At 44.1% G+C, this 12,621-nt stretch overlaps 1 protein-coding gene across 3 annotated transcripts; it reads right to left on the reverse strand.

Annotated features, from left to right (window-relative positions):
- Positions 1–69: 69 nt before the first annotated feature.
- Positions 70–11,398, reverse strand: ndnf (neuron-derived neurotrophic factor). 3 transcript variants are annotated; one of them, XM_022199493.2, is made up of 4 exons: positions 10,797–11,398; positions 3,856–4,050; positions 3,330–3,454; positions 70–2,204 (listed from the first exon to the last, which is right to left on the reverse strand). In XM_022199493.2, exons 2-4 carry the CDS (start codon positions 4,047–4,049, stop codon positions 808–810), a joined length of 1,716 nt encoding a protein of 571 aa, XP_022055185.1. In that variant the 5' UTR covers position 4,050; positions 10,797–11,398; the 3' UTR covers positions 70–807. The 3 variants fall into 3 exon arrangements, with proteins under 3 accessions (XP_022055185.1, XP_051803471.1, XP_051803470.1); XM_051947511.1 differs by lacking the exon at positions 10,797–11,398 and adding an exon at positions 10,314–10,332; XM_051947510.1 differs by lacking the exon at positions 10,797–11,398 and adding an exon at positions 9,087–9,105.
- Positions 11,399–12,621: the final 1,223 nt, after the last annotated feature.

A 12,621-nucleotide genomic window follows, 5' to 3' on the forward strand; every position in this document is an offset into this window, starting at 1 on the left:
GCGCAGTGTGCTCTTTCATCTCAGAGTTTGTGATGTTAACTGCTTGGCAAAAGAACATGACACCCAGGGTGACACAGGGATTACTTGTTCTATATTTAGTCTTTATGTACATGAATATTGGCAGGACAGCTCTGTACATGTGACACACGCACACACAGTGATACAGTGATAACAACACAGATCTCCAGCACAGAACACATTTACAAGATGGGCTCTAGAGCAAACACTGGCTGAGATACGTAAGGGAATGTCTGAACTACGACAACTTCCTCGTAAAACTGGAATCTTCTTGTAACAGTTATTATTGTCATCAATAAAAACAGACGATTGAAAAAGAGAGACAAAAAGTATAAAATAATTTAAATTTCCTCCTAAAACGCTGAGTGAATATGCAGTGAGAGATCTATACAAAGCGGGCAGCTACCGCGTCCTCTCCAGTCAACGTGATTTGTAACTGTAGGACGAGACAAATATGACAGACAAAAGCAAGTGTCATGCAGCAACAAAGAAACCTACGAGATGAAAGACGATCTTCTTTGAAGTTCTGGCTCCCCAGTGGCAACATGATGTCAAGACGACAAGCCTGGTAAAGCACCGCACGCTATGGGCCACCCAGACGTGCCACAATGAAATGTAAACATAAATATACAGGTTGATATCTCTCTCTACAAACAGTTCAGTCACTGCCACAGGCGCATCAGCTGTGTGAGTAGTCAGTCTGTATACACTCCTTAGTAGAATATCACTTAGAGTTAAATAAACTTATTTAATATATATTTATAATAGATTTATTCTTTGCAGAGTCATTTAGCAGTATTTCCTTGTTTTCACCAGTTTGCTCTGGTATTTCACTGAGTGACCACTGTGTCCCACCACGTAAACGTCCAGCAGGTAGGTCTTGCCCGGTTCCAGGCCCGTGATGGTCTCTGTGGTCACAGCTTTCTGCAGGTTCGGGCTGTGGAAGTACTTGCACAGGACCTTTTCCGACTTCCTGCGGGTCTCTGGCCCGGCGCACTGATTTTGTTCCCGGCGTCGCTGCTCCTCACCGTAATTGTCGGCCACTTCCTTGCGGTAGATGCAGTATTTGTTGCGGTCCTGCGTGCCCAACCACGCCACAGTGACTGAGGAGCAGGTGCGTAGCTTGTCGAAGGCCTTGATGCGGGTGTCCTCCGGAAGCGAAGGGAATGGCTGTTTGCTGCTGGGTCGCGTGGTGGCGAGCACCTTCAGAGTGGAGGCTCCTTTCCTGCTGCCTCGCAAGCGGATCAAGTACTTGGCTTTTGGCTTTCCTCGCAGCTGGAACTGCCGTACTCCCTCCACGTTCTGGGAGAGCAACAACTTGCCGTCACGCCTCACTTGAACCTGAACGGCGTCCAGACATGTGTGGACGAACAGAGTGACCCTCTGGTGGGAAGACACTGGGGCGAAGCGCAGGAACTTGCTGCCTTTTCTCTTGATGAAAACATCCGATACTTTGCCGTCCTTCAGCTCCACTGTCTTCTGACGAGCTTCCTCTTTAGTGCGGGCAAAAGTTCCTACGTATGCTGTGCTGGTGTTGGTGGCAGAATTCACAGCAAACACATCAAAGTAGTACTGCGTGTCTGGTTTCAGGTCTGACACAGTGAAAATGTTTTTATTGCCAATGCACACCTTCTGAATGTCTGACGCTCTGGGTTTGGCCGTGTACGCCCGTGAGATCTTGTTACTAGTGAGGCCTCGGTCTTTGCCAAAACCATTGTCAGAGGGAACAAAGCCAAAGTGCACAAAGTCAAATGGGCTGAAGTCTCTGCCGGGCTTTGGAGCCAGCATGAAGGCATCATCAGTGCTCATTTTAGCCTCGGCAGCGCACATGCTCTTGAAATTGTGCTCCTTGTTGATCACCACACAGTACTGCACAGGCTGGCCCATCAGGGAGCCTGTTGGCGTCGGTTTCCAGGCCAGAGTGACGGTGGTGCGACCCAGTGCGGTCACATCCACTCGGGGGTCGTAGGGCAGCTCTGGGTAGGGCTGGTCGGACTCCGGAGTTGTGGTGGCGTATACCTTGAAGTTACTGTCCTTCTCAGTGGACAGCAGCTCCAGTTGGTAAAGACCAGAAGGCGTACTGGTGGCCACATAGGACTCCACATCGTTCCCCTTGTAGGTGAAGAGCTCCGTCCCTTCATCTACCGTCACCTGCTGCTTCTGTTGGTCCAGAGGTTCAGGCTCTCCTGGAAAGCAAAAGCAAACACGCACGACATGAGCCCTTTGCTTGATTCAACATCCAAGTTGATTTATCCAGCTTTGATAAACATCTGTAGTCATGACCTTTACAGTATTTTTCTTGATGAAAGAATTTCCAGGCAAGCTAACAGTGTTTAATGATATGAGGTCATGATGAAGCTTTGCAAGCCTCATGGACGATTAGCCCCCTCACAAGGCAGCCATGTTTTCACTCCAAACATCCCCAAAGATCACAGACCAGCATTCACTTGGCTTTTCCGGGGAAGTCACGCTACAAAGAGGCGCCTTGTAGTTTCTATGTGAGAGAAACAGTCTAAGCTGTTACCCCGGCTCGAGCAAGAAACCATAATATTATGTTTGTCAACCAGAGAGTGTGCTCAGTGGTGTACTAAAAATTAATGCTCAAAGATCTACTCCCACTAGAGACATTTAGGAAAACGGCTGCAAAGGCAGGAAGGAGTTCACTGGCTGAACCATTGCTGCACCACATCCAGTGAAGTCAGACTGGCACTGCGTGTGTTGGGTTCAAATTTGTCAATATTCTTCCAGCTCAGAATGAATTCTTTTCTCTTGAGGCATGGTAAATGTCTTCAACAGTTTAACTACCCAATAAATCATTTTGGAATATTTGATCTGACAAGAGCATGGACAGACATGCAGGTGCTCATGTATTGACATTCAAATATATGCTCACATCACACATCTATGCTCTAAACCGCTGCTTTAGTCATCTGGCAAGATCTGCTGTGCTGAAAGGACACCCTCCAGATGGAGAAAGTTTTAATGTGAAGCCGAAAAAACAGAAAAAAGGCACAAAAGAAAAGAGGAAGGAGCACAGACGAGTACAGCAGGATTTACCTTATGAGGACCAAGAGAGCTTAAGTAAAGGGATGTAGCGGCTTTGATTCAGTAGACTGAAATTATAGACGTCAGCTTGGGGCGAGTCAGACCTCATAAGTGGTCAGACTAGACACTACGCCTGTGACTTAATTAAAACCCACCAAAACACAAAGCCTAGCATCACTGTGTAGGTTAATTGTGTGTGGGGGATAGTGATATTTCCACATAACGTGTCATTAACCTCTTCCACGGCTGCCTGATGTCAATTATACCTGATCCCTCTCCACTGGCCTCCTCTGGCAGCTCCTGCAGCGTCAGTTTCCACTCTAGAGGAGCATCGCAAGGTGTCACGGTCACAGACAAGGGTGTGTTGTCTTCTTCCACCACAAAGTAGTACCTGTGAAAATAATAGGCTCGATATGAGCATTCAAGATTCACAGTTTATCCTAAATTACACATGGAGTAAACGAATGAGCGCACTGAGACTGTAAAGCTCAGGCACAATGTGGTATTATTGTACCGTCGACCTTGGTCTCTCTCCTTCTGAGCCGTCAGACTTTCTCATCTATTATTTAGTTTTTGCATCAACATAAGAGATCCTGTTACAGGGCAACATCTGATGTTTCCTATCTATTTACAGTAAGTGGACATCAACAGGTTGAATGTTTACCTTGGTGATTGTTGTGAATCAGTCAGCAGCTCAAGGTGGAATTAGCTCATTTTTGCAGCCATGCAGACAGTTTTAATCACCAGCATTATGTCATTCATTCAGTCACAGTTTGTCTGCGGGGCTCTTACCTTTTGGACGTGTCCCTGAAAAGATAGCCGCTGATCTCCGCTCCGTCTGGTATCACAGAGGAGTCATGGAACAGCGACTTGTCTCTGATCTGCATCTGAAAGAGGCCTTCATCTCTCGTAGGCAGCTTCTGGGCCACAGATCCGAGCCCCAACAACACCAGCAGCACCACACTCCAACCTTTACACTGCCTCATTCTGAAAGACAGAAACAAAAAGGGCTCAGTTTCATTCAGCATTTCCTAAAGATTTTTGTCTGATTTTGGAAGGATAGTTTGACATTTTTGGAATTTCTTTCTTGCTGATGGCTGGATATAAAAGTACCTCTTTGAAAAACAGGGGGCAGTCGCTAACCTGAGTTTATTCAAAGACATAATTTAAAAATGCACACAGTTTAACTAGTTTTAACCTTTTTAGTTATTCCACACCACTTTCAGACAATTAAAGGTCTCACGCTCAACATCTTTCTCTCTTAAAACTATAATTTGTCATTTTTGCACTTTTTTGTAACAGTTTATAGTCAAGGATTACACAGAATGTTAACTAGTGAGTTTAAGAAATGTTGGTATAAATCTTCTCTTTGTGTGAATGTAGCAGGGTCAGTGGTGCAGCAGAAGTTGTGGGTTAAATATATATATATATATATATATATATATATATATATATCTTATTGTATTAGTAATATATAATATACCATATATATTATTTTAGTGTTCTTTTATTGTTATTGTGTGTACTGTTTACACAAAGTTTGGTCTGTCTCTCGGTTGTTGTGTGGAACCTTTGTTTGGGGGCCCCTGTGCCCCTATGAAATTTGTGTGTTTTAATGTTATGTAATTCTACTTACAAGTTCATTTCCCCATTCTAATACGGTTATGCATTGTCTAATTTCTGTAGGAGTACCAGTCTTGTGTGAAGATTTTGTGTGTCTTTTTTTCGATTATGCAGGGCTGTAATAAATGGAAATTGCCTCCAAAAGAAAAAAACATGCATGTGTTGCCTGAATTAACAATGCAGAGAAGAGAAGTCATCGGTTACACTAAGCTAACTGACTTCTGGCACCAGCTTCAAATTTATCATGGGGGTAGTATAAATATATTCATCTAGCTTTTGACAAGAAAACTAATGAGTGTTTTTTAATATGTCAAACCTTTGCTAACAAGCCAAACAAATATAGAGCATACTTTGAAGGAGCAGGTAGGCATTTTTTGGAAAGGCTGAGCAAATTAGCTAACCGTTAGCCTTCACTTCCAGTGTTAATGCTACGTTAAGCTAAGATAATCAACTTGTGGGGCTAAGTCTAAGCATTAAGTTCAATAAAAACACTTTCCAATACCCAAACTGCAAATATTGACATTTTTGAAAGAAAAATGGTTTTATTTCTTTTCCCTTTTTGCCATATGACAGAGCTAACCAGGCTGCTTTCACCATTTCCAGTATTTATCCTATGCAAAGCTCATAAAGTAGCACAAGATTTAGCATTCAAATATGAGATGGTATCAGTTTTCTCAGCTACCTCTCAGCAAGAAATCCAATTAATGTGCTTTTACAAAATGTTCAACTATTACTTTACAGTTTAACCAAACATACCTGTGATAAAATTGAGAAAAAAATAATAAAAAAATTAAAAAGGAGCAGATAATCCACCATGCTGCTGGCTACAGCTGAACGTTTAGCGTATAGATGTGAAATGGTGTCGGTTTTCCCAGCTAAAGTTTAGCAATAAATCTATTAAAGAGTTAGTAAAAATGTTAAACTACTATTTTACACTTAAACCTAACACATTTGGGATAAAATGGGACAGACTTGCTGCCTTTATTGTAGCTACCATTTTGCTGCACTAAGCTTTTGGTTGGAGCTTAATATTTAGCAAACAGACATGAGATGGTCAATCTCATCAACTCTCAGCCTGAACTTCAACAAATGTGCTTCCCAAAATGTTTAACCATTGCTTGACAGTAAAACCAAATTAACAGTGATACTTGTTGTGAAAACAATTTTGGGATTTTGCTCTCATTGATTTCTATTTTAAGCTACGCTAAGCAACTATTGGTTGCTGCTTAATGTTAAGTAACAAGCAAGAGAGATATCAACTCACATCATCTCAGCAAGAAGTCGAAGACCAAAATAACTGCTTACATTAGAAATGAGTACTGGTGACCTATACAGTGTGTTCAAAATGTCATTTTTTTTTTCCATGGAGGTACTAAATAGCTTTTTCTAATCTCTTCTTTCATTCTGGCATTGACTAAAAACTCAAAAACTCTCCCTAATGAGTTATAGCTATTTGGCACCACTTAGTTTTGGCAACACACATATAATGTTTTTATGGGATCCTGCTTCAATTTTCTCCCCCACTACATATTGTATTTCAAGTTAAAATGTGCTTTCTTGCCATGTTTCCCTTTCAGTTTTAGCCTTAATTAACATTTAATAGGAAATCCTGATCACAACACAATCACCATCTGTGAGGGAATCAGAGAGCGAGAGACAAAAAAGTGAAAGGAGTGAATGAGAACCCCGGGCCACAGAGAGAGGAAGGAGGGATTAGATTTAAACAGGAATGTGTGAAGGAAAAGACATTTCTTGACGCTCCAGGGAACCACACAGTTTCATAAAACGCTTAATATAAAAAAAACTCCCCAAATCTGTCTCGTTTACGTTTTATTGATGCTAATATAAAAATGTTTGGTGGTGCCGGCCACAGTTGGAGCCGAGGACGAGGTGCAGCTGGGAGACTCTCAAGTATCCCCTGTCTATTGATTTTGCCCCATTGATTGCAGCTGATGGGAACACCAAATCCCTGGTGATTTAATCAGTGTAATGATGGCAGATTAGCCAGATACTTTACTGCCATTTACTGCAAGCGAGATGGTGTCCTTTTAATGACCCCTCTCCCTTTCTCTGCTCACCCTCCCTTGTCTGTCTCTTTCTCTTGATCACAGTTTTTCATCAGCCAAAATAATCTCTTTCACACTTGTGCACACATATCCATCCCATTCGGCTCCTCTTTACATGTTCCCCTCCTTCACTGCCTCCCTAAACAGAGGCTGATGAGTAAAACCCAGGAGGCCCAAACGAAGGTCCACAATGCAAACAACCGTGGCTTCATTTCTACATTATGATCCTTTAAAAACACAAGCAGGGGGAAAAAGCCCTTGACAGCTCCTGTCAGTGTCTCTGTCTCTGCTGTTGTCTGAGCCCAGCCTCCCGTCACACTGCCAGACTTCAGAGAGCAAAAGGAAAAGCCGCCTAAGTGGTACTTTGAGGTCTGACTCACACAGAGGGTGGAGATCCTTATCGCCTCAGCTTGTCTCATTCCACTTCAGAAACGTGTCAGTCGGAACAAAGACATGTCTATTAATACTCAAGACAGCGCTGAGGTGGTATGCACAGAGCTGCTCAGAGCTGTCTTTCATTCCGACATCCCCAAACACCACAGAGACACAGCGAGGGCCTCGTCCCCCAGCCAGCTCCGTCCACCACACTGATGTCATTACACATAATGTCTGCTAGCACTCGCACACTCAGGGTTTTTATCACCGCTGTCATTTGCACATTTGATGTGCGACTTCAATGTGCTCCTCACATGTGACAGCGCTGATTTAAACCCTGTGAAGCTCTCCAACTCCTGCCACTGAAGCACTCTCGTCGCAATGTACTGTACACTGCAGGGAGATGACATCTGAATATTACTGGAGCAGTTGTACTGGGTCACTGCGGTTGCATGGGGCATTGCAGAGTCAACATGGTCACACAGCCTGCTCTGGATCTGCTTTTACACGCCGCCCGGCACCATTCTCATGCCACAGAGTTCCCTTACCAAAATAACACAGAAAGGAAAAGAAGCTGCATCTGGAACAAATAAAGCCTAATGTTTAATTAGAATGGGGAAGAATGAATGATCGCAATTTGAGGAATGGATAATTTTAAGGCAAAGTCACCCGCAGTCGTGTCAACTTTGTTTTGCTGCTGCTTTTTAGCTGTTTATTTCTATATTTATAGGTTTTTGTTTCACTTTTACTGGGATGTGTCAAGCATTTTGGGTAGAATGTGCAAGCTGTGGCATCTAGAGAGCTGTGTAATGAGATTAAAGGACAACTGCAGCAAGTTACATCGGGTGGAAACAGTCGCAATCTTCTTTCCCATGGCTGTCTACTTGCCACATCTACAATACCAATCTCAAGCAGAAAAAAATACATGAAAAATTACCCCCCATCTCCTCCCCATTCCTGCATAATGAGTGGAATGGCATCCCATCAATTGATTTCTCCTTTAACAGCTTTGACCCTGCTCTAATTTAGGGTCATTACAAGCAAATCATGTGCCAAGCCAAAACAAAATGTTCACACTTTGTATTTACATCTCCCAGATGGATGCAATCTTTTCAGCAAACTGCTGCAAAATTAAGATCACTCACAATCTGCTCAAGATGAAAGCAAAAGAATATCAATTACATGCAACAATACAGCCTCAACTTCCATCCACCTGGTCAGCTCTGCGTGCACGTGTGAGGAGTGCGTTTCCGGCAAGAACATACTGATTGTAAGCTTTCCATGTATGGCGGCGTTTCTGAACACAAGGCAAGGCTGCGTCCACGCATCCCCGTGTGTGCACGTACGTTCTCGTGCACCAAACTGCCCCTGACCTCCCCTCACTTTGTTTAACCGGCCTCTCCCCTCCTTCCCTCCAGCTCCTTGTCAAGATGGATAAGCCTCCTGCCTGCTGCCACATGGAGCTCATTAACCGAACGGGAGGGGAATAAAAGACAGTTTAATTTCAACACAAATAAAGAGACATTTCGGATTCCACCCAACGAGACGCCTGGCATGGACCTGAAGCCTCTGTGTGTTTTCTTTACAGGGAAGTCTGAAGGCAGATTTATGGTGGGTCCTCGGTAGCGAGCTCCATCACCGCTGTCACTTCAGGGCCAATGTGGGGATTGAAGTAAGTAGAGTATATATGGGAGGGGGCCGGAGCCAAGGATGGAACAACACAGGAACCGGACCTGTTCTATAGGCGGGCCAAACCAAATCAGGTCTGGTTCTCTTGGACTGCTTAAACGGCTCATTAATGAATTGGTAGAGACTGTGGTGGAGGCTCTGACCCAAGAATGGAGATTTTTTTTTATCTGGTGCGTGTGTCCAAACCATCACATTCCTCTGCTCCACTCTGTGCATAAGTCTAAGTCATCACTCAGGACCTGTCACCTCGCCATCCACAACATCACTCACAGTTTGAGTTTCTGAGCAGAATCCACATCAGCAGAACCACGAAGGCTGGCACAAGAGCATCATGGAAAGGAGAGGTTCTTCTTTCCCCCTCCTGCCCCTTCCCCTCCCTCTGCATCCTGGAATGTCTCTATGAGGAGGGTCGCTTTCTGCGTTTTCACATAGAATTGAGGAGGGGGGTTGGTGGTGGTACTGCTGCTGCTGGTGGCTCTGACCGATGTGCTGGCATTGTGGCTGCGAGGGGGTGATTATAGATTACAAGAGAAAATGCCCCCCTCATGGGAAAGTCATCCACCCACTGCCCATCATCCGGGGCGCACGGGCCCGGCCTGCGTCGTGGGAAATTAGTCAATCATGATTCGTTATGTTGTGCTTGGAGGGAAGTACAGAAAGCCTGTTCAGCAGCTAGTGCGAGCTTCTTGTGTCCATCTGAGGGAGCATAATGAGGGGCTTTGGAAAGTGAGCGTGCCCCGGGGGAGGGAGAGAGCGAGCAGGAGCGCATGGAGAGGAGTGTGTGTGTGTGTGTGTGTGGATATGATGAATAATTTAACAAGGAAATACAAAAAAGTTGCGCCCTTAATCTTCCACCACTGACTCTGGATATGTGACAAAAAGGGGGGCAGCGCGGAGCAGACTGTAGATACACCGCTGAAGCCTGTCACTTTCTCCAAGACGCAAACGGGCTATAGCAACACTGGCGGAATTCTTTCAGCCGGAGAGTTTTCATATGCAAATCACGGTTTAGTTACGGTATGCGACGCAGACCTTCCCATTTTAAGACTTTTTTTTCCTTCTTCTTCTTTCCTTGTTGTTCATGATTCATTCTCCTGAGAAAGTAGAAGAGGGAGGCAGTGTGGCTTCACCCTGCTGCTAAATACAGTTATTCAAATCCCCACTCCGGGTATGTCTCTCATTAAACACCGACTGAGAGGCTCTCACATGGACCGGATGAGGAAAACAACTCCCAACACGAGCTAAACTGTCATCAATCTGCCTCAGAATTAGCCTAATTAAAACAACCGAGGCGACGGCAGCTCAAACACATCCACATTTTCATTGATATCTTTAAAAAGTAGCTCTTCATCTCTTCCGGTCCTCTCCAAAAGGCTGTTACAGGTGCGTAAAAGCACCCAAGGGCGGCACGGTGAAGGTGATGTTTATCAAAATTGGATGCCACGTGAAAAGCTGAAAGCTACAAGTGCAGGTGGAGAGAAAAGAGAGAAATCTTACACGAGGAGGTGGAAATTCTGCGCGTATTGACAATCGCCCGTACTGGGTGCCGTGTCACCCTTGGGAGCATGGGAACTGCCAGGATCTTACAAAAGCAAAAAAGGATATTTCCTAAAGTTCATCTCCTCTCCAGGTCATGCGCAATCCCAAACCAAGAAAAAAAAACTAAAATTAAAGACGCATACGAGTTGGAGCTTGATTGAAATGTGTTCGAAACTTTTTAAGTTCACGGAGTTGTAAAAACCGCAAAAACCTCTTCTTCCACTTCTTTTCTGTCTGGCAGACGTTTCAAAGGCGCTGCTTCACTCGAGGAGTCCGGCTCTGAATTTATATGGAGCTTTTTTTTAACGCACAAAGATATTAAAAGCTTCAGAAAAGTTAAAGACAGAAGGGGAAGTTTTTTTCTGAATGTCGATCAGGCGCAACCGCTACGAGCCAGAAGTAAATCATGTGGAAAAATATATTTACAGGAGACAGTCTTACCTCTCGGAAAATGAAGTTTTCTGAAGAATGGCGCCTCTTGTTCTCAAAACCACTTTGGGGGAAATATGCAAAAAAAAATGAAAAAGAAAAGTGCCTTAAAGCGATTTTAAAAGGGGGAGAATGAAAAGCGCACGTTGTCCTCTACAGTGTCCAGTAGTTCCTTCAGTTTTCACTGCTATTGTTGGTGCCTATCAATCGGATTAGGCGACAGCTCTGGTGCGTGTTTGCAGTTTTCTTGCGGATTTAACTGGTCTCTAGTGGGCAGGAGTGTGTGTGAGAGTGTGTTTGAGTGGGTATCCCGAGTGCTGGCAGTGCGTCCCTCCCCTGCCGCGCCGCTGCTATTGAAACCTCCACTGGATTGGAGGCAAAACTGGTGCGAACTTCTTCCTCTTCTTCCCTGCGCTCTGAGTAGGACGACTCCAAGACACAGAACCAGCCCACTCCAGCAGCAAGCCACGAGAAGAAGAAGAAAAAAAAACCAAACCATGCATGCACAGAGAGGTTTAACTGGCCCTCAAACTGCCCCCAAAAATATGGAGACATGTAAATTCTTAAAAGCTTGTAACAGGGGCAGAGTGTTGCAGACAGTCAGATGTCACCAGAGCATGAATCTAACGCCCCTCGGTGTTCAGACAGCGGGCTTCCCCCTCATACATTTTATTTCCTCGGTGTTTACTGTGATGCTCCCTGAAAATTATTAGTTTGGGCAGTAGCACTCTGCTGAAGACACGCAATCCCTCAGGCTATGTAGTGCAGGCAAGTTTTATCATGGGCCCTGTGTGCGCAAAAGCGTGATCATCATGATGGGCTCAGCAGAATGGCGAGAAACGTCTCCTTCATGTGTCACACAGGACCTCAACACACAACAAAAGTTTTACTAATCAGCTGTGGAAATTCCCAGTGAGGCATTCACTGGTTTTTGTTGTCAGTTCCTGGGTTGGAGCAAATATTTATCCAAGATAAGGCGCCATTCACTGTCTCAGAACTGAATTGCCCCCCTCCCCTGAATTTATGGCTTGATGGGTGTCCGTGGCTGACGAGCGGACAATCTAGATTTTAGAGGATGCTGCCGTTTCCTGCTGTTTCCTCCCCTCAGGAGGACCGTCTTTCATGTCGGGGATCTGCACATTTGCACGCATGAGAGACTGCAGGTTGCACGCAGGACCACAGATGATATCTTCATATACAGGCCACCTCCTCAGTTTATACAGTTTACCTATATCTGTGCATATATGACAAATTGTGTTCTCTAATTAGATGGAAAACATCTGGAAAATGTCACATCCAGACTTTGGATGAATGTTTACAGAAAGCAGGTAAATTAAGAAAAATAAAAGGATACATTATCAAACATAAAGAGATATAGTTAAAGATATTTTGATTTGGAAACATTCGTATGTTTATTATGAGTATGAATGAGTTTAGGTTCAGATTTATACTGATAACGAATAAATGTGTTGGCCTGCAGGCTGCTAGCTGTGAATCTGGACAAAGTGTTGGTACAACAGCGTCATCTAGTGTTTGCCAGAACAATTCCACAGAGGACAGAGTTCAGAAACCAAAGGGGAAGTTAGGTAGTTTTTTTGTACTATACTCATTTTTAACAAGAAATGTGACCGTTTAAGCTTAAAAGGCTGCAAAAAACACAGTTGCAATAAGGATGGAAGCTCGACTCACACCGTCCATCATAACAAACAGCTCCTTTACAGTATATTTATATTAACTTCCATGTTTTAACATACAGACAGGGACCTCTGATGTACACTACCAGTCAAAAGATTAGACACACCTTCTCATTGATCTCATTTCATATAACTATGAATGA

The sequence above is a fragment of the Acanthochromis polyacanthus genome, chromosome 4 (assembly GCF_021347895.1).
Source record: "Acanthochromis polyacanthus isolate Apoly-LR-REF ecotype Palm Island chromosome 4, KAUST_Apoly_ChrSc, whole genome shotgun sequence".
Taxonomy (NCBI): domain Eukaryota; kingdom Metazoa; phylum Chordata; class Actinopteri; family Pomacentridae; genus Acanthochromis; species Acanthochromis polyacanthus.

Coding starts and splice junctions, on each gene's coding strand:
- ndnf (XM_022199493.2), bottom strand. CDS start 4,049: ATGAGGCAGTGTAAAGGTTGGAGTGTGGTGCTGCTGGTGTTGTTGGGG. Junction 3,455..3,855: donor TTCAGGGACACGTCCAAAAG/GTAAGAGCCCCG, acceptor TTATTTTCACAG/GTACTACTTTGTGGTGGAAG. Junction 2,205..3,329: donor GGCCAGTGGAGAGGGATCAG/GTATAATTGACA, acceptor TTTGCTTTCCAG/GAGAGCCTGAACCTCTGGAC.